The 25,390-nt window shown below is 39.8% G+C and overlaps 1 protein-coding gene across 1 annotated transcript in view; it reads left to right on the forward strand.

Annotated features, from left to right (window-relative positions):
• Positions 1-24,623, forward strand: part of efna5b (ephrin-A5b) — an 88,610-nt gene extending 63,987 nt beyond the window's left edge. The window contains exons 2-5 of the mRNA XM_075467714.1: positions 8,175-8,467; positions 20,701-20,766; positions 21,141-21,221; positions 22,623-24,623. Coding sequence (XP_075323829.1) covers positions 8,175-8,467; positions 20,701-20,766; positions 21,141-21,221; positions 22,623-22,747 — 565 coding nt within the window. The 3' untranslated portion in view covers positions 22,748-24,623. The remainder of the gene's footprint in view (positions 1-8,174; positions 8,468-20,700; positions 20,767-21,140; positions 21,222-22,622) is intronic.
• The last annotated feature ends 767 nt before the right edge of the window (positions 24,624-25,390 follow it).

The following is a 25,390-nucleotide window of genomic DNA, read 5'->3' on the forward strand; positions in this document are numbered from 1 at the left end:
CATTTTTTTCCCCGACTCCCATGGTGATGAGGGAACACATAAAGAAATCATTTTACACACAGACCCATGTACACATAGTCATTCATTCACACATATAGTGTTCACACATCAATGTTACACACCCATGGGGAAAAAAAAAAGGTTATTTGGCAAAGTGATGAGCTCAGAGGAAGTATCTGTCTGCCTTTTCTTCCCCTCCTGTATTGGACTTGAGCAGCAGCATGCTGATGCAGACTACATCAAACACTTATTAGAGCCCTACATCTCACCGTCTCACTCAGCATCAAGAGAAAGAACGAGAACTTGTCTGTCACTGCTCTTAATTCATTGTCTCCCCGGGGCAAAATGAGCACTGACAGACATAAATGCTGAAAATGAATATTGTAAGATCACAGTCGAGGGTGAATGTGGTGGGAGAGTGGGTGGAAAAAAGAGTAATGGATCACAGGAGGTATGGGAAAGAAATATGGTGAACAGGCTTTAGATAGAAGAGGGAATGAAACTAGATGTGAGAAGGGGAGATGAAGGAATGCACTGCTGACAGTCAGTATATTATACTGGCCTCGCCACCTGTTCTGTGCCTTGAGGTACACCATCTATAAAGCTTAGCAGATGGACACAGTAAAATGACCCATGACCAGCAGCTACACACCCATGTGTGCGTTTGTCCATTAAGCCAGAAAGCCCATATAAATATTAGAATATGCCCAAATTCACACACACTCCAGCCCTCCAACATGTCCCAGAGGCAATAATATGTGACACTCTATAGGTCTGATGTCACCGTGTCTTCTCCCTGAACCCCTCTCAATGTCATGAGCCTATCGGCCAGTTAGCCAGTTAGGAATGTGGCTGTCAACTCGTACAACGAGGTGACATTCTCACATGTACTTCCTCTTTTCAGTAGTAGCCTCTTTACCTCAGCACGTCATCTCTAATTCTCATGGTAGTATTTATCCAAGTAGTTCTTTAAAAGAGAAGAAGTTGGTGGAACCAAGATTTGAGCACAGAACAAGATTTTTAATAATGAAAAACTGATTCAGGAGCCAGTTAATGATCAAAATTCCTTTAACATTGACTGTAAGATATATCTGTTATTTCTATTCAGTAGCATTATAGTGTGAGGAGACAAGCACAGGTTATACAAATTTCAAAGCTTTAGAAATAATCTTAACTCCTCATAACTTTACCCATGAGTGACTCCAAGCAGTCACCCAATACCTTTTTTTATTTATTTTAGACCGCTGATGAAAGGTGTTTCAAAGCAGGAGAAGGGAATAAGAATATAACAAAGGATTTTTCAGGACAATGGCTGAAAAACTGCAAGGGTTCATGAATGAACCATTTCACTCATTATTTATTCATTTTAATTTTACTTTCATTATTAAAGAAATTTGTAGATGATGCCATTTATAATTTTTCTTTAGTTATTTTTAAGAATGATTAATATTTGATTGACAGCAAGGATATAAAAGATTTTTACCACCCAAGCCCACATGATCCATTCACTGTAACTCTTAATATGGATAATTATGTTTTCATATAACGTTGGTGTCATGATTATACTTTTAGCTATAATTTCTCTTGGCTTTAAAGTGTGCTGACTTACGGTGGAGAAGCTTGCCAACTTTGGTACATCAGATGGGACATCAGAAACCCCCAAAAATGCTGGGAGGAATGAAAATTGTTGCCCAAATGTCCTGACTGTCAAGTTCAACTATCACTGTATTTTTACTCTCTACACATACAGTTGCACAGTACATTCTGAACATGTTGAGCAGTATTTGAGTCAGGTTGAGGCCAGGTTTAGCAACCTGGTTTATGTGATTATCACACAACTGTTTCTCTGCCAGTTTGTTATGAGCTGTAATATGAGTATCCCCAAAGTTGGTGTTGTCTTTGCCCGCCTGTCTCTCAGACAAAAAAGAAAATGTTTTCCATCTCAAGGCACAGAATTGCTGAAAATGTGAGCTGGTGAGAAATTCAATTTTATAGTCGGGATGATTGTGGAGTGGAAATACAGAGTGCAGTTATCAGTGCCTTCATCCCTCTTTCCTTTTCATCACTACATCAGTAATAGCGTGGTGAATATCTGTGAAGGAGGCCAAGTCCTTTTCTCACTGCTGTGAACAAAAAAATAAGAATGATGAAGTGCAACAGGCTCCCTCTTCTTCCTCCTGCCTCGATGTGTCTGTCAATGTGTTCTTTCTTTCAACTCTCTCTTTCATCCTCAGACCCAAACCAATCATCTGCAATTAGACAACTGTGCAAACTATACTGAGAAGTGTTTGCGATGTGTGTTTTTTGTAGCTTATGTGTTGAAAGGCTGAAAAGGCTATTACATCTGAACATTAGTCAGGGTTCAGTCAGAGTTCACCTCTTTGCGAAACATATTTTCCCTCTGGACCAAAATCAACCTTCACTTTAGCACATGCACATTTACTCTCCCCCTCACACACAAGTCGGTATGAGCACACACACTAAACAGTGCAGAAAAAAGTGTGTGTGTGTGTGTGTGTGTAGGTGTGTGTGTGTTTGTGACAACAGATTTGCTTTTTTTAAGGTTCCAGTGCATTTCTAGTTTCTAGGTTACTGTGATTGTTCAGGCAGCAGTACATTGCCAGGGGATATTGAATTGAAGATATATCAGATGTATGAATTTCAACAGGGGGAAGCGAAATAATGTAAATAGATCTGATTTGGGGGTATGAGCTGGATTAGGAAGTGTGAGGAATTCAAGCATGCAGGAAAAATAAGGAAATAGAATAGGGTAAGAGTGAGAAAATACATCAAATAAGGGGGAGGGGGGGGGGCACACTTAAATAATCTTCTATTCTGAGGTGGATGGGGCTTTGACTTCAGAATGCAAATACCTGTCAGCAGTGTTTATGCACTTTAACACTGACAATTCTTGCCAGTCTCTACAGAACATGAAAGCAGGATTGTTTCAGGCATTTTGTTTCACATGAAACATGTACTGTGTATTCATTTCAACATTCCTCTTTATCTGTGACACCAAAGACAGACTGTCTTCCAGAGAGTTATCTTTTACCCAGAGATTTTCCTTTAGTTTTAGCTTTAAAAGCACATATTGGATTGATATGGCAATGCTATGATATTATCAATTTAAAAAAGACGAGAACACAAAATGAAATGTTAAGTGTCTTTTCACATTCTGAAAGAGCACATCAGTTAAAGACTTTTAATCCACTTATATTCTCCGTTAGGAATTATCCTCCACCTCTGCTTCAGAGTGACTGTGTTACTGTGGTGCTGTTCAACAGCACGTCAAAATCTTCCCCTTTCTACCTCTATTGAATCTCACTTATTCAACTGCTTAGACGACTCCGATGGCTCTGTGACTGCCACTGAGCTCCTGCTCTTTTTTCCTTCTCGGTCTTCCTCTTTCACTCAGATTATCTTTCTCTTCCTGTCCTTTTTGCCATCTGTCTGCAGCCGCCGATGCACAGCTTAGGTGAAGTGGCTGATGGGACTGCATAGGGTACAGTATGTGAGCACAGGGCCTGTGCGTGCACATGCACTTGTGTGTATGTTTCTCTCTTGCTCACTGAATGAGTGTGTTTTGCCCCAGTGTGTGCACTGCAATGTCACTGGGCTGTGTAATTGAAATGGAAATGAGCCAATCAGGGACTGCAGTGGTGTGCCACCTTACCCTGCATTCTCTCCGTTTGGGATTCTGTTTGTGTGTCTCTGTTTGTGTGTGCACTGACAATACTTGGCCCCTCAGTTTTAACCCAAGGGCTTGAGTAGGCAACATGAAAATGTAATCAGTTGGTAATAATGATTATCTCCCTCTATCTGACAAGCACACACATGTGCCCACATTCTGTGTCCAGCTGATTTCCCTGGCTTTGTGTTGTGACCCACAGCTCTGTGGGACAGCTGTGGCATAACAAAGACATGTAATTATCACCATTGGACAATTAGCCTCCCATCCAAGTTTGCTCCTTAATTACCTATTTTACTGCTTGAAAGCATCCGCTGCCACTCTGTGACACTAAAGTTCCTTACAAGAATGGAAAAAAATTGTTGCCAGAAGCATGTCATAAAATACAGGGAAGTGACTGCGGTTGGGTGGAGTGCGTGTATGTGTGTGGCACTGGGAGAGGAACGAAGATAACTAAGCTCAAACTCCATCTGGACACTCTCCTAAATGAGTTGCACCAGCTTTGTCTCTAATTTAGGAAGAAAGTAATTTTATCATATGTATTGGGAGCCTATATTTTGTAGACATTTTCTGTGGAGCTGTGTTTGAGAGTGTAAATGTCCAAGTCAGTCAGACCAGACACTATGACCCTTACCCTGGTAGCTTCCTGTAGTAAAAAGTTCTCACAATGTCTGCTTTGACCCATAAGAGTATCATAAACTTTTTGCAAAAGACAGATGGATGTCACTCATTGGTTAGAGGCCCCTTTGCTTTCAATTCAGTATTTCTTTTTGGATGTTTGTTGCCAGAACCAGCGTGCAAGGAATGATGCTCAACGAGAACCTAAACTGAGCAACTCAGCTGCCACTTAAAGTTAAGATAAATTATTACGAACAGGGCCATTTTAGTCTTCGTATAAACAAATGATAAGAAAAACTGGAGCATTGGAGAGAGCCTCTGTTGTTTATGAACAAGTGAAGGACCAGCTACATGTTCGCAGCAGGCTTTTTTTGCAGTGGGTCCTGCCAGCTTTAGCCTCGACCAAACAGTAAATACCGTGCTGTGGGAAGAATCTGACACATCTTATATGAAGGAAAGGGTGCTCTGGAGCGAAGGCATCTATGTTAAATAATTACATTGCCATCCATTCCATGAATCTTCTTATTACATGACATTATAGAGTCATTCTAGTTTACCATAATTCTCTTTAATTCAAAGACATAAACAGTGTCTTAATTAAGAAATAACCCAATCAACGGAGAAGTGATTACACCAGGGGTTGTTGGATGTGAATGAATTTTGAACGTTGCAACTGGTAGAGGGAGTCACTGTTTTAGGGCTGAACAACTTATTTTATAAGATGAGTATTTAGTTAGACAAAGTGTATACAAGCATTGTTTAAGATGACTATTAAGTTATATTTGAATGCCTTTTTATCCTTCTTAAAGTAGATTGCGCTTTAAAAGATCAAATCACTGCTGCAATACATGAATAAATACAGTTATTCTGAATGCTCGTTACACTATATTGCTTAAATACACATGCCCAAAACAGCCAGTGGTGATGGATCATTAATTTACTTTCTCTGGATTAATTAATCCTGCAGTATCATTGCAGTCTTTCTATTTTATTGACCGCATTACTGCTTCTCTTTTTCCCCTGCATGCATTTTACTCCTTTGGATTCAAACAGAGCCTTGATTTGCATTTAATTGGCACGTAAACTCTTGATATGTGTATTTGTAACCCACTGGCTGATGTACAGTCTGTTTGAGAAGCACATGTCCATTTTCTGTAGAAACCTTTGCCGAAAAGTTGGAATTGTTTATACGACAGTCGCCGATTAAGTCTACCATTGCTCTGATCCATTCACCAACCACATCTATAGGTCCCACATTAGTCCCACGATAACAAGGTTTTTATAGCTATCCAAAAAAAGAAAACCTTTTTTTTTTTATATTGATCACAAGTAGTCTTTTACAGGGACTTGGCTGCATATAGTCATGTCATGCACATGGAGTTTTAGTAGCATCTTCTTCAGTGAAGAATACAGTTGAACGATTCCTGTCTTTACTATCTACAGAATTTAGTCCTGCTGACTCCTTCTTGTATCCTGACACTCTCTTTTGGAAGCAGGTCCTTTCTCTCTCTCCCCTGTCTGCTTCTCACCCTCACGCTCTTTCTCACTCTGTGCCATTAGCAGCTTCTGGCTGTCTCACTGCTGGTCCTTTACCAATGTGCCAGGAAGCTCACTCAGCTGATAACACTATCTTAATAGCGTGTGTGTGTGTACGCTCGTCGGGTGTGTGTTGGGTTAGTTTTTGCTGCATATATGCCTGTACTAGTGTGTGTATGCAATACATGTTACAAATGCCTGTCCTGGCCATTTTTATGAGCTCACTCACCCAAACATCCTCTGGCTCATTTGCAGTCAGGGCCACAAGCCACTATTCTGCCTGCTGAGGCACGGAGAGAAGGGCAGCTGAAACATCACACATGCACGCATGCATGCATACATTCTCTCACAGACACACGCACAAAGCCAACACATACACGGATGCCGGGACAAGCGGATGGGAGGATGTGACCATTAAGTCAGTGACATTTTAAAGCAGTAAGAGAGAGATGCATGGCTCTTCTTGGACCTCCACAGACATGTTTTAAATTAAATGTTACAGATGAGCTCCTCCATGCCTCAGTTGTAAACACCCTTACACCGTTATTTACCCTACATGGGTAAACACGGAAAAAGAAGCATCTCATGCCACCTTGAGCTTGCACATACACAGATGCACAGAAATATACCGAGCATGTCCAGCTGACACACATGGTCACAATAATGAGAAATGGCTTGGTTCAATTTGTTGCTCAATTATTACTCAAAATATTTCGTTACACCGACCTGAGTCTGTTTTTTTTATCCCCAAACTCCAATTTGATCTTCAAACTGAGTGGCCTTGTTTTCTCTGGGATTGTAATTTTGTGAAGTTTTTCTGGACGTACAGCAATTTGATTTCAAAAGTTCTGCTCTAATAAGGTGAGAAAGAGAATTTCACGCAGTTGCGTTGAACAGCATCTTTAGATTTTTGAGGCATTTGATGAAAATCAATGAATCCTCTTTTTAATCTGTCACTGGTATTGTACACCATTTGAGAATTGTCTTAATCAGTTAGTCCTTGTTCTTTATAAAACCTATCTCCCACTTAAAAGAGCCCATGAACTGTTATTTCCTCAGATTTCTTTTGATGTTTTAATGGGCATTATTTACACAGTGAAACAAAAGACTGCATGGTGAGAAAAAGAGCTCACAATGCTGCCTCAGTATGTTAATGCTGAGGCTCCAGAGTCCTTAGAATTAAATTATTTTTGCCCGTTGCACACTCTGCCCCTTGTGAATTCTGGGGCTTGAGGAGCCTTTCTTATATACAGCAGTGGCAGATTTCAATTAGATTTTTTTCTTCCAAAAACTCTTGTATGGTTGTGCTCTTACAACATTAAAGACTGGGTCTCCATTGTAGGCTCACATCACCTGGCTTCTGTGTGAAATGAGCCAGTTAGCACCAGCTGTGTGTGGATGGGCGTGGCAATTTTGTGGTTAACATAATCATTCTTAGAGCGCTTCTGGTGCGCATGCTTAATTAGGGGCATCACTAACAAGTTAACAGGTGCTCAGCTTTTTTTTTCTTTTCTCCCTTTGAGCCCCATGTTACTCAGAGGTTAGGGTCATACCACCCCAGATAAACCAGAGGGCTCACAAGACTGAAATTGCTTTCTAATTCTGTAAAAAGTCCAATCTGGTGAACAACACAAGAGATTGTGTGTGTGCGTGCGTGCAGATGCCAGCCTGTGACGGTGTGTGGCCTTTTGATGAAACTCCCTGTATGTATTGCAGCCCTCTGACCCTGTGCGTCCTGTTCTAGATCATTGCTGCTGTAAAGATGCTTCACTGCACAGCCCTCGGAGACAGCCAGGCACCGTATTTTTCCCATTGTGACATTTACCGTTCTGCCCTCCTGCAATCCTGTATCCCTGTAACAATTTCTACTTTACACTCACTTCTTTTTGTAGGAAAATCTTTGAGTAAATGTTTTCCCTTTTCTTGAGAGACTTAAAAACTGTTTTCTTGCGAGCCCATTTTCTGAGCTGCATACACAAGTTTGCTACCATTTGGAAGGCATGCGTTTGTATGTATGAGTAAATATCCGTCACAGGGGAAGACATATTGATAAACCGATCCATCTAAATTTATTGAAGCAAGAGGATAAGATTGTTGGTGCTTGTAAACTCCACAAAATACTTCTAGGGCTTGGGAATCTAACCTGCCTATGTTTTGTGTTGGTTCTAGATTCAAATGAGCATCTATCCCTAGCAAATAAAAGCAGTGTTGATTAATTGACACAGAAGTTTAATTAGATGATTGAATTATTATTTTTTTACTTTTAACTACTCTTAAAAAAGAAAAAAAGTAACCTTTCCTTTTTTCCGCTTCTCTTCTGTTCTCCAACCAGGTTCCATCGCGGTGACTACCACATCGATGTGTGCATAAACGACTACCTGGATGTCTATTGCCCCCACTATGAAGACTCAGTGCCCGAGGAGCGGACAGAGCGCTATGTCCTCTACATGGTCAACTATGATGGCTACAGCACATGCGACCACACCTCCAAGGGCTTTAAGCGCTGGGAGTGTAACAGGCCGCATTCCCCGAACGGCCCTCTCAAGTTTTCAGAGAAGTTCCAGCTCTTCACTCCCTTCTCCTTGGGCTTTGAATTCAGACCGGGCAGAGAATACTACTACATCTGTAAGTAACTGCCAAGTTTGTATCTCAGCATACATAAAATACTGATAGATAATTGCTAAAGTAAAAATTCAACAGAGTTGAGGTGTTTAACAACCAGGAGCCAAAATCAATGGTCCCCTGCAGATTGGGCTGATGAGGACGCTCTTCCTCTTTTTTACCATTTTCAATTTAATTTGTCGGCAAACTTTCCAGCAGCAACAAAAAACAGAGGCACTTGGATATAAGATCGAGACACTTCCCTCGTCTTAATCCTGTTATGTGTAAATGTAAGCACTCTGCTGTTTGCTGTAAATAAAAGCTGCACAAAAGCCCACGTGCATTTACAGAAAATACAAACCGACTCAAAAAAGCTAGATCACCCGTTCTACACCAAATGTTTCTCTATTAATCCAACAGAGCGAGAAACACTCCGTTCCCTCAACCATGTTCCCTCAGCCTCTCAACTGAGCTTCCAGAGTGATATGACAGTGATCCTAACACATGTTTTCATGCTCTTGCTTTCACACTCTTGTTGCTTACAGAATACTCTTCCCTAAAATGGCAGTAGAAGCCAGAGGGGAGTTAAATTGAGACATTTTGAAAGCCATACGTCACTTCCCTCACTGTGCAATACGGCATCATTCAAAAAGGAGGGCCTCTCCGTCTGCATTATAGAATAATTCTTCTCAGCTTGTTGTAGATGTTATGTTGTCTGCCTCTTGGCAGAGGAACTGAACCAAACTGAGTTCATCTGAAGTTGAAGCCCCGGGGAAATTAGGTTCTATCAAAGCTTGGTAATAGAGTGGAATTGAGTTGAGCTGTCTTTCCATCACAGACTACACACGGACGTCAGAGGAGTTGCTGTCAGGTGGCGGGCTCACTGCTTCTTGTTCATTTGTTACAACGATGCTAATAGTTATTTATTTGCTCATTTAGCAGGGTAGCACTTTATTCCTTTACCTGCTGAAAGAAAACTTTAGTTTTTTGTATTCAATTAGTTATTGTTTGTATCTTTGTTTCTATAAAGTTTGGCATGAGGTGCTATTTCAGCTGTGGGTGGTTGTCGGATCCCTGTGTCTTTGTGTCTTTTTGTGTGTTTTTTCCCCCTCTCCTTGTTGAAAGAGTCAGGGCCGAACTCAACTCTTTCACTGCAATCTGCTTTATAACTTGATACCTTTCTATGAAACCGTTAAACCTGACAGCCTGCTAAGACTTTTGTGCTTTTGTTAATTTCACATATTTTCTCCCCTTATTGTGCACTGTTGCATTTCATAGATGTGGACTTGAGTTAGAAAATAGAACAAAAAAGGAACTCGCCTAACTAATGTTTGAGGTTATGTCTACGGTGATTGGGCGTCGTCTCTATCATGCTCGTCTACAAGACAAAACAAAAAGTCTCTCTTTTCCAGGCACGTTTCAAAAATGAAAGTGCCGTAACTCGTGAGCGAAAATTGGGGTTAGTTTAGGGTTATAAAATTCATCCACTCCCTAAGGTCTCAAACATTTTTTTTCCATTTCTTTTGAGATACGCTTGTCCTAAGGGTTGGATTAAATTACACTGCGACCGACAGGATTTCCACGGAACACATCCATTCTGCCATAGCACGCCATATTGGTTTAGTAGCCTGCGGCTTCATTGGCTATTGAATGATTCTAGCGTATAGCCTCACTGGCTACTGTAGTGGATATTAAAGTCATCTACCATGAAGTCATCTGACATGTGATATCCCACTACCATTGTGTCCAGCATGACTCCCCATAAGAGGAAGGGCAGATGGCTGCTGATGGATTGGGCAATCACTTTAGTGGACATAATGTAAAGCTGAAGGAGGAAGAGGGAGAGAGGGAGTTGCATCACTACCCCTTCCAACAATTTTCCTCTTGTCCAGCAACATATCCAAATTTTTCAGGTTTGCATTTGCTTACACTTAACTTTGGATTCTTAATAAATTTGTAGTTGTTACAACTTACTTGCTGAAGTAAAAAAGGCTGCAAATCAAATTACAACGGGGACGTTTTACTTTTCAAATGAATATTAACTAATTACTGTGATGAATTATGGTAGTCTGTCTAATCTCTGAGATTACATTTTGTCTTGGCATGCCGTTGATATAAAAGTGAAAGTTAGAAAAGTGAGAGGGAAAAAATCAATTAAAAATACAGACTGAGACTTGATTATCTTCTGTCTGTAATCCTTTAAAAACACAAAGCTGATGCTGATGTTATAGTAACTGAAAACGCTCCCCTAATCTTATTTGTACCTCAAAAGCAGATCTGTTTGGCATCGACACCAAATACTCTGTGGTCATATGAAGTTGGGGTAAACTTTGTCTCGTCTGCTGTATGCCGGCATACATAGTTGTTTTATTCAGTATCACTAAGGAACTCCAAAGTTTTGCCGTTAATTTCTTTAATGAATGTCTTCCACATTAACAGTTAGTCAATTTCTGAAATGATTTCTTTTGTGACCCGTTGACCTAAGTACGGGTTAAAGCAACTGGACTTAATGAAGCAATGAGGCTTTTGGCATAATTTTTCCTTCATAGTGTTGTTTCCAGGAAGAAAAATAATATGTTCCAGAATAGATACCTGTTGTCAAGCAGGTTGACAAGATGATCTATTTTCAAGCATTTTCAATCATTCAGAACTTTCTATGTGTGCCAGCTACTTTTAGATGAGGTGACTAAGGGTCACATTAGTTGCGCAGATAAAGTATAATTTAGACAATTAACCTCAAACCAGATTTACAGCGATTGGATATCGCCTGTAAGAGCTTATATCGTCAGTGAGACCGTAAGCCTGACAGAACTTAACTTGTGTTATTTCTGTAGCAAATGTTACGAGGTCATGTGAGGTTTTAACAACTTTTATCACAGTTTTATCTCTTGGTTTGATAGTAATAATCAACTGCTGGAACATTCAGTGGTTCCAGTAGTTTGTTACTGCCTCATAACGCCATTCTTATTTTTTTAAGTGAAGGCATTACTCTTTTTAAATGATAATCATAGTATTATGTCCTGTACAATGTCTCAGATGTGAATACGTTTTCAACAATGGAACAATCTCTATCATGACAACAATTTTCCAGCTGCCTCAGGAAATGTTGATTCAACTTTAGCCAGTCTAGATATTGTGATTCATTTTCTAAGTAACAAAAGTTTTAAACAAAAAAAAAAGAAAGAAAAACAGGCTCTAGATAAACACTATATTTACACACATGCTTTCATACTTTAAATATTTAGTAGCTTCGTGGTTTCCATTGATTGAATTTTCTTAAAGTTCTAAGAAGCAGACCAGTGGACTACACTTAGCTTTAACATAGCCAAACGATTTCTGCTGTACAGGACAAGTTGATCATCGATGCCATCTGCACTTCAACACGGAAGATACAGTCTGTGATTGTTGCGTCATCTTCTCTTCACAATGCACCATACATTTTTGGACTACAGGCAGACCAAACGAACACAAACACGCTGTAAATGATGCAAATATTGTTACCTCCCAGAAAAAGACATTGCCGTGATGGTACCCTATGTCACTTCAAAATTCTAATATAGACCTCTTCATCAATGGTACCTTTGAACGCTGAAAATTATTTCTTTAGACTTGTCTCCATTAAATAAAGTTTCATTCAACAACTTTGCTTTTTTCGAAAATGTCTCAACCCTTCTGGAAATTAGGTTAGTACATAACTGAGCCTCTTTTCAAAAACAGTGTTGATATGCAGCAGCAAAATGTTAATCTTTCCCGTATCTCTTTTACCTTTCTGTAGTCCAATGACTGGAGGGAGTGGGGCATGAAAAAATTGCCCTCACTGACATGATTGATTAGCGTTCTTGTTTGTAGAGGAAAATTAAGATGTCAAATCATATTCCTACAGAGAAAATGCCCGTTAATGGTGTTTTTGCCCTATGAGTTTGATGAGGGTTGATTTGTTGCATCTCTGATAGAATTAGAGAGAGGAGACAGCGTTCTGCTGTCATCTGCTTCAACAACAGAAACAACTTAATCAACGCTTGCAGGACAGAGGGAATTTACACAAATGGAGGCCATAATTCTTCATTTTGGTCCGTGTCAGCCTCTTGTTTCTGTCGGCAGCAGCTAATTGAATACAATAAAAAAAATGGAATTGGACTGGAGCCTGCATTTCTTGAAGACAACACCCAGCTATATTTTGCAAACAAGACGACACAAAACCGACTGACAAGGAGCAGAGCTACAAAGAATTAACAGATAGAATTCATTGAAGACGTTGAATTTAACAGATTCTGGGGGATCCAGGGCAAGGAGTAATCTAACGCCGTTCCCATATGCAAGCAATTTAGTAAACTGCAGCATTAGCAGTGAGTTACAGCTCTGAAGTGTCTGCTTCTACGAGAGACAGATGGGATAAGCGAGGATAGTGGGAGAACTTGGGTCAGAGTTCACAGTGCATTCTTGATTCAAGTGAAACCCATCTCACAGAACGCTGATGCGAGCACATTTTTGTAATATGGACACAATCCACAAGATTGTATTTGAGTGATTTTAATCTGAAAAGGGCAGAAATCCAATATCACTGGCAGTTTGCGAGATATGAGTGAAAAGAGTTATGGCGTTTTTAGACATGTAAGATTTGTGGAAAATAGGAAACGACTGGCTGTAATTCTGCAGTGGCAGACTGACGGTTGAAGACATGATGTTGTTTTCTTGCTGACTGACTGGCCAATCCACACGGACCGGAGCTGCTTCTCACACAATCAACAACACCATTTGGTCCTCAGAATAGTTTGCGGCTGCAAGCGAATGAGCACTTGCTAAATGCCCATTAAAACCCGGAGGGTCCTGATTAATCTACCCTTAGATTACAAACTGAAAAGCATCCAGTGAGGTTTCATCACTCTGTGGATGCCTGTAGGCCAATATGCAAAATACAACTGTTTCACAAGGCTGAACATGATCATACATCCCAGGCAAATGCACCCGGAAAACTTTCTGTCTGTACAAGCCTTTCCATAAGCTCGTTTTCAGCTTTACTGGACTTACACATGCACACAAAGCTCAAACACAATCTTGGGCAAAACATGGGCTTTAGCTGTCCTGTGATTGATCATAAATGTTGTGATGCACTACGCTCCTTCAAACTACTCTCAAGGGGGAAAAAAAAAAGTAGTGATGGAGCGGGGAGCAGCAGGAGGAAAATGGCATTAATGGACAAATGAAATAGTGGCAGGGGATGGTGTATGCAGCCTGTATTTTGTTGGAGCTTTGGTAGGGTTGCTAATAGTGATAAATAATAGTCAGTGGTGCTCCATTTGTGGTAGAAAAAGGGAACCTGCATATGGACCACATCATAGTTGAAGCCTTTCATCCATTCACAAGAAAAATCCATCCTGTCATCAGCAGTCAGAAATGATCTGACAACATGGAGTAATGTGACAGGAAGTGTGTCGAAAACGACACACACACTTGTATGGACATAAATGCACTCATGTATATTGTACAGGCATAAATGGACATATAGAAGCGCACAAATGCTCTCCGTCTGGAATGCATTATCGTAATCCTGATGGATGGATAGACTTTCCACCTCCCCTGTCTCCCCTGGTTACTACATCATTACTTGTCTCCTATATCCATCCCATCTCTTTTTTTGGATTTAAGTACAACTCTCTCCACCATAGACTCTATATACAGTGTTGGACTCAACAAAGTTTGACGTCACACCTTAGTTTCCATTGGAGCCAGGGTGAAGCGTAGGGGTGCAGCTTATGGAACCGGGAACGGTGAGTTTTTTTTATTCAAATATGTTCTAAACCTAAAATGTAAATGTCTTGTTGGTATAACCCTTTAACCATTAATGATGGAGGTCTTGCAAAACTATAGAAAAATATCCGTCTAATCTGCAGAAGCCCAGAACGTCTGAGACAGGTTGAGCTCAGGAGGCGGAAAAAGCAGCAGGTGAACCCACTGTCAATCACGGTGGTCAATCAACTGCCACACAGTGGGCATCAAAGCCCTTTATAAAGCCTCCTCATTAACGGAGCAATCTCCTTTTTAACAGAGAAATTCTCCACAGTGACCACTGGCATATTTATGGCAGGGCCTGGATTTAACAACGGTGAACATCATGACTTATTGAAAAAGAACTGCAAGACTCCATATTTTTTTCAAAAGCAGTCGGTTGAAAGGTATTTTTGGAGCTTGGTTCTACTCTGGCAGATTGTCTGCACTACACTTTAATCAAGTCTCTTCTATATGTTTGTTTTGCATCAAACATCTATCTTTGTGTATTGTAGTGTATATACCTCAAACTAATTCCTGTGAGATATTTTGAATCCCATTGAGAGTAAGCACTGTAAACCATCAATGAACTGTCATGTCGTTTCTTCAGCAAATTGCATTTGTAATTCTTAACATTTGACTTTTTCTGGCTGCCTTTTGTGCCTTAACAAATGTCTTCAAGGCTTTTGCCACCTATCTGCAAATGCAAATTAAACCCACATTAGGAAATCTATAATTACAGCCTGCAGGCTTCTAACAGGATTCAGTAACATAAGAATATCATGTTCAATGACATGCTCATTTGAATTCCAAAAATCTACTTTTAAAAAATAAATTGAAAACAGTTAACCAGCTGAGCCAGACTTGGTTAATAGCAGAGCATATGTGAAGTTACACAAGAGAAAGGCAAAGTTTCTAAACAAGATATGCGAGCTTGACTGTCAATGATTAAGTCATCACTTAAAATAAAAAAATCATTTTCATTAAAGAATAAAAATTGTGTGAAAAGCCTAGAGATCGAAGGAAAAGTAGGACAATTGAGGGCTGTGATCCCAAAGGCACAAGGTATCTCTGATGTTAGAGTCATGTCTCTAATAGCCATCTTCAAGAGCTGATTATTATTCCCTCATACAAAGACAAGGGCATTTTCTCCTTTGTCATTAAAACCGCTGACACATACAGTGGTGAGCAAAAGTTTTTGACAAGCAAAAGAAGGATGCTTTAAATCCATTTAGTTTAGCTCAGTTGCTCTTGCCTGCTCACGTAATCCCACTCTGACGTGATGGTGCTTACATCAGGGCTCTGTGGTAGGTCTTTATCTTTTACTGATAATTGTTCATTTTACATTGTGAGTGGATGTTAAGGCTTTAACAGTTATGCTATGATTATATTTGAAACACCAAGTGCAGCAATAAAACATCATGTACAATTACTATCATTCTGTGGCTGCCTTAAAAAGCCAAACTTCCCCATAGATTAATAAATCCCTAAGTTTATTGTAGTTTGAGTAAAAGACAAGAGTGAAATGATGACTTGAAGAGTTTTTAGACGTTCAATCACTTGCCTTTAATCTTAAACAAGACAGCCATTTGTTAGAGCACCATTATGTGGTTTTTGAGAGAACGATGACGCTGGATCTACTTTGACACAATAGCCAAAGGAAATAATTGTATCGCCACACTCTTGCGCTCACATACAATAGTGTAAGGAAACTAGACAATCACTGTATAATTAGGCCTTATCAATTCAAAAGCCCCCCCCCCCCTCATCTACACTTTTCCTCTCCCTCTTCCTCATTACTTGTGACCTTGTCAGTCTTACACAAGTGGCATAAGGAAGGACTTTTGTTCACTTTTGTCAAAGATTGATGAAAGATAGACACTAGGAAAGAGCAAAAGGCCAGCTATCATCAGGGGGGAGAGTTCTCACCGATGCTTGATTCCAAGTCTTCATCTTTTACCGTCTCGTCCCAGATTTTTCATTCCCTCCTGTTGTGTGTTCACTTTAGAAACATATGGTTAATGGGTCTTTTCGGTTGACGATGTCCTCCATCTTCTTATATACAAACACATTTTTGGTTTGTCATTTTTTGCGCGTATATTTTATAGCACGTTTTATGGAATGCATGTGTATGCGAGTGTCACCATGGAAAAAATTATTAGGAGGTCATACAAAGATTCCATCTTTCTGAAACTAACTTAAACCCATTCAGTATAAGATTTCCTCTTCTGTCTGGGGTTCAACATTTTCTAAGCAGCAAGTTTCTGGAAAGCAATGCTGCGTGAGAACTTGTTTTTGCGTCTCCCATCTCTTAGAAATTGTTAGATGTTTACTCAGACTCCTAGACCTAAACTTTATAACTAGGTTTTTTAGTACATAATCCACATGAGTAATCCTAGAAAATGAAAGACAAGGCCAGCGGGCTGTTTTTCCAAAGAGCTGGCAGAATTGTTTGACTAGGAATGCCCAGTGCTGGACACAACATGGCTGGATATTTAGTTAAACCCATTCCATCCACCAAATAAGAAGGGATATGAGGATTTGAGCCCATTATTCAAGCCAGCTGGAGACCCGATGCAGACTAGAGGCATTGTGATTCCATTAATGCTACATTTTCACATGACAGCAAGCAAGTCTATCTAAGGCTTGACTCTTGAAACAGAAACTCGAAGTGTGCTCGCAGAGAAATATCATGGTATGAAAATAATTTCTCCTCTTAGTATGAGAGGACTAATGAACAGATCAGAGAGGAAGGTTCAGAAGATGATTTGGTTCAGTTGGGTGCCACAAAAAAGAACATGTTTAAAATACTTGTCAAAAAAGGGGAATTTGAAATACTTACTTTGATGACTTTGATTTTAAGCGGTTTGTGATGTATTGTTTCCTAATCTGACACGTTGGACTGAGCATTGTGGTTGCACTGACACTGGCAAATGTACAAATTTAAGTAATGGTTCAATGACAATGAGAGGGCTGCACACGGCACCAGATTCGATGTTAAAGAAACAATCGAATTCCAGGACTGAAGCTGATGCACATGAAACTTATTCTGGAAGCAGTGTGGCATGGTTTTCGCCCTAATGTGGCTTCATCTCCCAATGGGAGGATTTCAGAGGCTGCATATTATTGGCTCGACTGGAAAAATCACATTTAGCCAGGCAAAATCACGTCTCTGATATCTGTATATTAATTACTCGCTTGCCAAATTTCCTGAAGTTCGTTTCTGTGTCTTTTTCTCTTTTGTCCTTCATTTGACACAAGGTAATAGAACAGTTAGTGTTTTTCAGCTGCTCATGCTCTCGTTATCCATGGTTGAAATCCTCAGACAGGTTGCTTTCTGGCCTGCAATCATCAGTAATAAAGTTGCAGTCATGTGATATACGAGCGGGAGTCTGAACAGAGAGTTTTATGATGAATATGATTGTGCGTGTCATTCTCGGGCCTATCTTTTTGTCCGACTCATCTGCTCTGCGCTGATTGAAATGACTTTGGTCAAACATAGACTAGATTAAAAAAAAAAGAAAAGACTTTTAGTAGGGTGGAGTGATTGTTTTGGGATGCGCTGTAGGGCATCGTGTGGAATCACAAGCATTGTCTAGACTGACTGCGATAATTTACAGCAACCGCTTTGACGACTGCATACGACCCAACCACATCAAGTGGAATCCAGGGGTTACTTATCCTAAAAGATTGATTGCAAATGCAAATCAGTATATTAACCTTATATGATTTATCATGTCTTACTAAAATGTGCTCTACCTTCATATCAATCTAAAGTCTGGTATTTGAATCTTCCATTTAAAGACAGAGGATATGTGTTTTCCACATAGTATTACATTTGCAATAAAGCTTGGCTTGAGCTGTGATTAAACATATTGTGCCTAAGCTCCACTGAGCCCACCTGTTTGTTCTTCTGTAATTGGATTCTTCTTCATTCCATTTGCCTTAATGCTGATGCATAATGCAGTGCACTGAAGAAACCGGTCATTACCAACTAGGGGACACTGCACAGAGAAGTAACCTGACCTCCGCCTCATCACCTATTCACCCCCTTCATCTCGGGACATCTTTTCAGGCCTTCTATCCTTTAAAGCAACCACTTGCTCAGGCTGGACGGGTTGATGGTTGAGGTTGTGAAGTTGAAGGCTACTAGAATAAAAGGTGTTCATGTCAGTGCCCCCAAGAACAATATGCTGGCCATCAGTAGCTTGTTAATCTAAGGTAAACAAGGAAAGGTGTGGACAGACTGGGTCTGGGGTGGAGAGATCATAATTTCTTTCAAGTGGAACATGGATCCAAAGCTTATTCTTTACTCTGTGGACATGAATGTACAGAAACAATAGCTGAATTAAAAACTCAGTTGCGCCAATTTAGTTTATTTTTTTGTCAGTAAAGAAAAATCTAAACATGGTTGGTCATTCTCATATATTGTATTTAGAGTAAAAGGGATTTTAGCATTATATTTCCTGCAAACTACTAAAAAAAAAACACAACACTGAACTATGAATGCGAAAGTCTACTTCTGTTACTTATGTTCATGATTTTTTTTTCCCGTGTAGGAGGCAAATAAGAGTGTCACGGCCAAATCTATAAACATAACAGCTTCACAAACTGCCAAGGGACTCCCACGTGCTCTTTACCTATTGTCATCAGGGCCATACTTCTCTCATGATCAGCTGCCTTTGCTAAGTGGCTGGTGTCGATGGCTGTGACTCAGCTCAGCCCACAACGATGATGAAGATAAAACATGTGGAGATGGTGTGTGTGTGTGTGTGCGCACATTGAAAATGTGAGAGTAAAGAAGTGAAGCAATAATAGGAGTGACATAAATTGTGTGGGGACTGGTGTTTATATGTGACTGAGAGGGTGAGCGACTGTGGCCAAGGTTCATTAGCGTGTCATCAGCTGCCTCCACGGTGAAATAATAAGGCCCTATTTCTCTCTGTTCCCTCCACTCCCCACCCCACCACCCACCTCTCTGTCCCGCATCTGCTTAACATGAACTCAGCTGTGACAAATGGCATCTGGTCTCAAGTGACCTGTCTTGTGTGGTGACACATCATGAAGAGACGCATAACAGCTGATGAGGTGACAAAATTAAAATGATAGCAGTGAGGCCATGAAGAGAAAATGACAACAAGAGCTTGATGAGCAGAGTATAATGCAGTATAGATTTTCATAAGAAGCTGGATGTTACACAATGAAGACCGCTTAGTTCACAATATAGTTTTGCTTCAACTGAGGGGGATCCTAGAAAGAAATGTAGTTGCATCTCCTTCGACCATTTTCCATAGTTTAGAAGTCAACAATTCTCTCATTGAAAATATTTCACATCAAGAGAAACAATCTTTTTCCATGTCTTCACATGGAGTTGATTGGTGAAAATTTAACTGAAATAAAAACGGTTGTTGAGTAAACTTTAAAAGCAGTGCTGAACCTATTGGTCAAATATATTGTCAAAGATTGACTTGGTCCATCCCTAGTTATACCTCTGTGGGTGCAATTCGTCATTTCACTTTGCAACCTCCTTTAAAAAATTTAGCTCAGTAAATATGGTCAGTCTGTATGGCACAATTCAAAGCATGAGCCAGCAAAGGGACAGAAAAAATAACTACTACCTGCAGTGTCTGTTGCATACAGTCAAATGTCGAGCTGAACGTATCAGTATCAGAGATTACAGCCTTGTATGAAATGAACAAATCACCACTTCCGGTTTGCTCATTAAGAGGCTTCAAAGAAGCTAAAAGGATCAGCCAGAAGGATGCGCTACTGTTAGGTGTCCTCCATCTGATGCCGTTGGAAGATCTGATTTTCTGGTAGAGAAGAAGCGAATTGCTACTACTCGAGATATTTTTAGTGGACGTGATACAACCTCTACGGTAACTAACGCCCAGAGATTCATACCCCATGGGCTTGACGGGATGGGATCCATTTCCTGAGAGCAACCGCAAACCATCCACACATGAAGCATATATATCCTCCATGTGTGAACTCGTGTCACTTTTAAGAGCTTACAGGTTTTTATGGAGAAAAATACATCAACGTAAACATATTAAGTATTCATAAAAATGTTCTCTCTCCTGTTTTATTTTCGAGTAGAAATATCGTGATCCTTCTTGAGTTGCGGCCAGTTGTAAAATCTAAAATGGTACAATTAAACTGTGAGCAAAGCTCTCTGCTTTTTCCTTGAAAAATTCCCCTTGAACATCTGTAAATGATTTTAAGCCATAATTCCACAAAAACCATGACCTACAAACCTACAAAATCCACTTACGAGTCAACAGTAAATATCTAAAAAAAAAAAATTCTCGTCTGAATAAAACACTTCACTTCTGTTTACTGCAGGAAACTAAATATATTAGTTAATAAGAATTTATGAAGCAAATCTTTGCATGAAGGGAAAAAAAAGAAACTGCAGTGGAATTTTGTCATTGTTTACTGCACTCGTCAAATTAACACCAAGTTTACCTGTGTCTTTTTCATCTTTTCAGCCTCCACCATTGCTGAGAACGGGAGAAAAACATGCCTAAAGCTCAAAGTTTTCGTCCGACCATCAAGTAAGTGTTTGCACACGACAGGAGGCTTTGTAACAGAGCTAGTTGAAGAACACACTTGGAACAAAAATCAAAACAGTTTTAGACTAATTGCGTGGTTACATCACTGCCCTGATTTACCTTTAGCTCACTGTCCAACATGCTCTCTTAATCTATTACAGACCTGCTTTACTTGTAAAGAAAAGGATTTCTGACAACATGAAAAGGGATGGTAGATCACCACATCAGTCATCTGAATGTTGCCATGAGCTTTGTTGCTTGGGATGTTTAATTTGAGGGTTGGGGGTGGGGTGGGGTGGTGGGGGGGTGCAAATGTATCTAACCTATTTGGCATACACCTCTAATGATTTCTCATTCTCCCTATTTTTCTGTTATAGACAGCTGTGTGAAAACTATAGGCGTACATGACCGTGTTTTTGATGTAAACGACAAAGTAGACAATACATTAGAACCACGAGGTTAGTATGGCTTCCTGCTTCTTTTATCCTTTTCTGTATGACTTCCGCAGATCTCTTCTTCTGTCCTGCATGTCCTTCCACATCACCGCTTGATGCTTTCTCTAAAACAGATTCTTCTCCAGATTGCCAAATTGGTGTTGTGTCACTGCTGCTGCTGTCATGTTAAGATTGGCTGTTTCTGTAATTACACTGTGAGCAATATGTTGTGTTGACATGCACTGAGTATACATCTGTACGCACCATACACAGTGTCATTTGCAGCTCTGTTGTGCTCCATACCATTACAATCCTTATTTTCAAAATCACAACAATTCTGCCTTTGTATCTTACCCATACAGTCAAAACTCATGAATGTATGTGCAGAATATAGACACGTTCACACAATCTGCTTAAGGCTTCTTTGACTAGCTGTTTGGCCCTGTAGCTTAGTGAATTTTCTGTGCTCAGATTGCACACATTTTTATGTCTTTATTTCTGAGCCTAATCCTGGAGTAAAAATCACTCCACATCAGCCACATGCTGTTCTTTCATTCCCAGCACCGGCTCACCCCAAGGTCTGAAATAACACAAAGACTATTCCACTTTCAGAGAGTATAATGAACTACTCTGTAAAATCATAATTATTCAAAAAAAGTTCAGAAAGTTGCAGTTTTTACACTGTATTAAATATGGTGAATATGCAATATAAACTTAACCTAACCTAAATGGAGCACACTGAGCAAGTCCAGATGATTGGAAATTTTTTTCATGCCAGCCCGCCTGATTTTCCTCCGTGCTCATTTGCCCGCTGTCCTATCTAGCCTGCATCCTTAATGGCTGCCTCTAATCTAAAGTAACAAGCTTCTTTTGGCTCATTCCCTGCTTTATGCACTCTAAAGGAGGAAAATTAAAAACTGTCCTGTCCCTCCAATCCCTACCACACACACACATACACACACACACACACACACACACACACACACACACACACACACTTGTAATAGTTATGTAACTGTCAGATCCTCTGTTCTGTCTTTCTGTCCTCTGCTGTGCATGGTTCAGCTATTTTTCCATGAAGCAGTGGGCAAACATTGAACACAGATACAGATGCCCCTGTCACACAGACACAGGCGGCAGCTCACCTGGGAGATAAATCCAAAATGTTTCTGACAGTGAAAGTGGAAACATTATATAGCAACTGAAGTTCAAATGGCAACTCAGACTTCATGACATAAACCTAAAAATCTAAATATTGTTAGTAAAGAAAACACAAAAAAAACACATGGAATGTTTGCGGTTTATAAATCAAAAAACATTTAAGAAGTGCACGAATGTCACAATTTGATTGTAATTCTCTGCCACAGGAGAGCAGCCATGCCCTTAATTCACCTTTTTTATTTTTTATTTTTTTTTATCTTTTAGATGATACCAGCCATGAAACGGCTGCACCTTCCCGAAGTGAAACAAATGCTGCGCCACACCTGCAGAAAACAAGTCAACTTCTGGCTTCACTGCTGGTCAGCCTAGCAGCACTCTTCACTTTATAGCGCCTCCCTCTATGCTGGAGGCCATTTACACCTAGCGTGGCCTGAGTCTGCCCTAGGCTGAATGGTAGGGGGTGGGATTAGGGTGGAATGCATTTGCTTGATTGGGCATAAGAGCAGGCTTCTAAAGGAACCCTCTATTTTTTTCAGAAAAATATTTAAGTGGTCTTTCTCCGTCTGTGAGTGAAAAAAGTTGATGTTAGAAGTGGGAGAGACAGTTCCCCCTCTCAAACCTTCAACTAAGATGCCAAATCCTGTTCTTTTGACACTTAGTGATTCTTATTTTCCCGTGACTTTTGACATTGCTTTACATCACATTTATGTCATTGCAGCACTGATGTTTACCTACGCAAACAAACACACGTACTGTATAGCACATACACACAGACAGCGTTACACAGCATTAGCACACACACACACAAAACAGTATAAAATGGCTTTTTGTTTCTACAGTAGTTGATACAGTAGTAGTATTGCACAGTAGGACAGTGATGATTCTAAGACTTAGAAAATACTGTACATATACAAATAGAAATTTGTCCCGAGACCTCTCAAGAAGCCTTTCAAAAAAATCTTTAATCAAATTGTACAGGGTCAGAATAAATAGATTTGTGGGGCTCTGTTAGCAGAATAGTAGAATATAAATCTGATAGATGAAGACATAAAAAGAGGAACAATGTTTTTCATTTGGGGCCAGATTAGAAACTACAATATGTACGAGAAATATGTACACGGTACGCACCTTTATCAAACTGCAGTACTGGATTTAAAGCTAGTGGCCAGTTTATCTTAAATATAGTAGAGTGTTTGAATGTTACAGATTGTCTACCAAAAGGTTATAGAGGTAGTAATAAAACATATCTCAAAGAATTCAGTTCACTCTGACTCATAAAGCAGCTGAAAACTTTTTGACCAGACTCCCTGTTAAATGCTGTTAAAATCAAGGATCGATATCTTTTGAAAATTGATCACATAATTTCACGGCTACAGGCACAGTAATTTGTGAATGTTTACTGAACAATTGTTTTCCCTGTTCCAGTTGAGCATTAGTCAATATTAACACTCCCATAAACATTTGCATCTACAGCCCCCACCGCCTCACCCCACCTCACTATTGATTGTTAAAATGAGTGTTTGAAAATGATTCACAACTAAAACTTGCCTTACGTTTCTTCGAAACAATTAACTTATTTGACTCTGGCAATCGTGTCATCAGATGTTGTCTTTAAGCTTGCAAACACAATTAAATGACAGAACCAACAATGACCGAGGTCAGGGGAAAGTGTTTGAAAAGACACTGTCTTTCATAGTGACATATCTTTGTTCCTTGAACATACAGCAATGGTGGCTTATAATAGCTATATACTTGTCAGTTGTTTCTCACTTTGTTTTTTGCAGCAGTTAGTACATCATTTACAGGATTTTTGCTTCGCTCCTATTAGTCGAGATCAGACTGCAAACAGAAAAGCCATCCATCAAATTCAAGGCAATGCACAACTCTGTTTAGTCTTGCTAGGTTTATATTGGCACTGAGATTCAAAGGAATGCACTGGGCAGCAGCGGTGCACACAGGGATTTTGCATATTAAGAACTTCTTTCATAGGGACTTGTTTCTTTACTTTCAAACAGTTATGAACAGATAGGAAACTTAAGTTTACTGAAGCTGAGAAACAGGGCACCAATTGGTTTAGAAAGACAAACAGAAGAGAGAAATGGAGCTAGAACAGGAGCACAGGAGCAAATGAATGTCCACCTTCGGTTCCTAGTGTTACTGGTTTAAGTGACTCTTTAATGAGGTTCAAAATGACAGGCATGCAGACCCCATGTTGTGGCAAGGGGAGTTATTTCTGGTATTAAAAATAGATGGTGAAAGGCTTGAGGGGGGGTCTCGGGAGGGAGGGGCAGGGTGTAGATTTCCACTGTGGGGGGTATTAAAGCACCAGTGACCTTGCAGTTTGAGAAAACTGGTGACTGAAGGAGACAGAAAGAATGAGAAGGAGAGCTGCACACACACACACACACACACACACAGAGTTCGTAAAGTCATGGGAGATAGCTGAAGGTAGTATGATTAGTGCCTAACAAAACAAATCTAGACAAAACAACAAAAAGATCCATGCAACACAACCGGAAAACATCCAATTGAATGACAAACAAGGTGTCTAGTATCATTCAGTCTCAGAGACAAACACTGTTTTTGCTTTGTTTTCATTTTTGTAGCTTTGTTTCTCTCTTTTTTTCTTTTTTTTTTCCTTTTCTAGAAAAAACAGCTTTCGCCTTCAGCCATTTGTTTGTTTTTTTTGTACAATGCTATTACGGCAAAATAGCAGCTCATCTATGAGGGGTAATAGGAGACAAGGCCATTTAATGAGGTACTAATTTTTTTTATAACACCACCTTAAATAAGCACTGCATAAGACTCTAAATGGATGCTTGTCAGCAGATTAACACAACACTTTTATCAGAAACCAGCTTCAATTATACTCTCTTATAATTATCAATACTATTTGTCATTATTGCTATCATTACCATGATTTATTCTTCAAACGCCTTCACCTGGGAAATGAGGATCAACTTATGTACTGGATACCGTGTATCCTGAGGTAGTCAACCATAAAACATGTAGTGTTAGGTTAGTATCTGTTT

The sequence above is a fragment of the Odontesthes bonariensis genome, chromosome 6, assembly GCF_027942865.1.
Source record: "Odontesthes bonariensis isolate fOdoBon6 chromosome 6, fOdoBon6.hap1, whole genome shotgun sequence".
Classification (NCBI taxonomy): Eukaryota; Metazoa; Chordata; class Actinopteri; order Atheriniformes; family Atherinopsidae; genus Odontesthes; species Odontesthes bonariensis.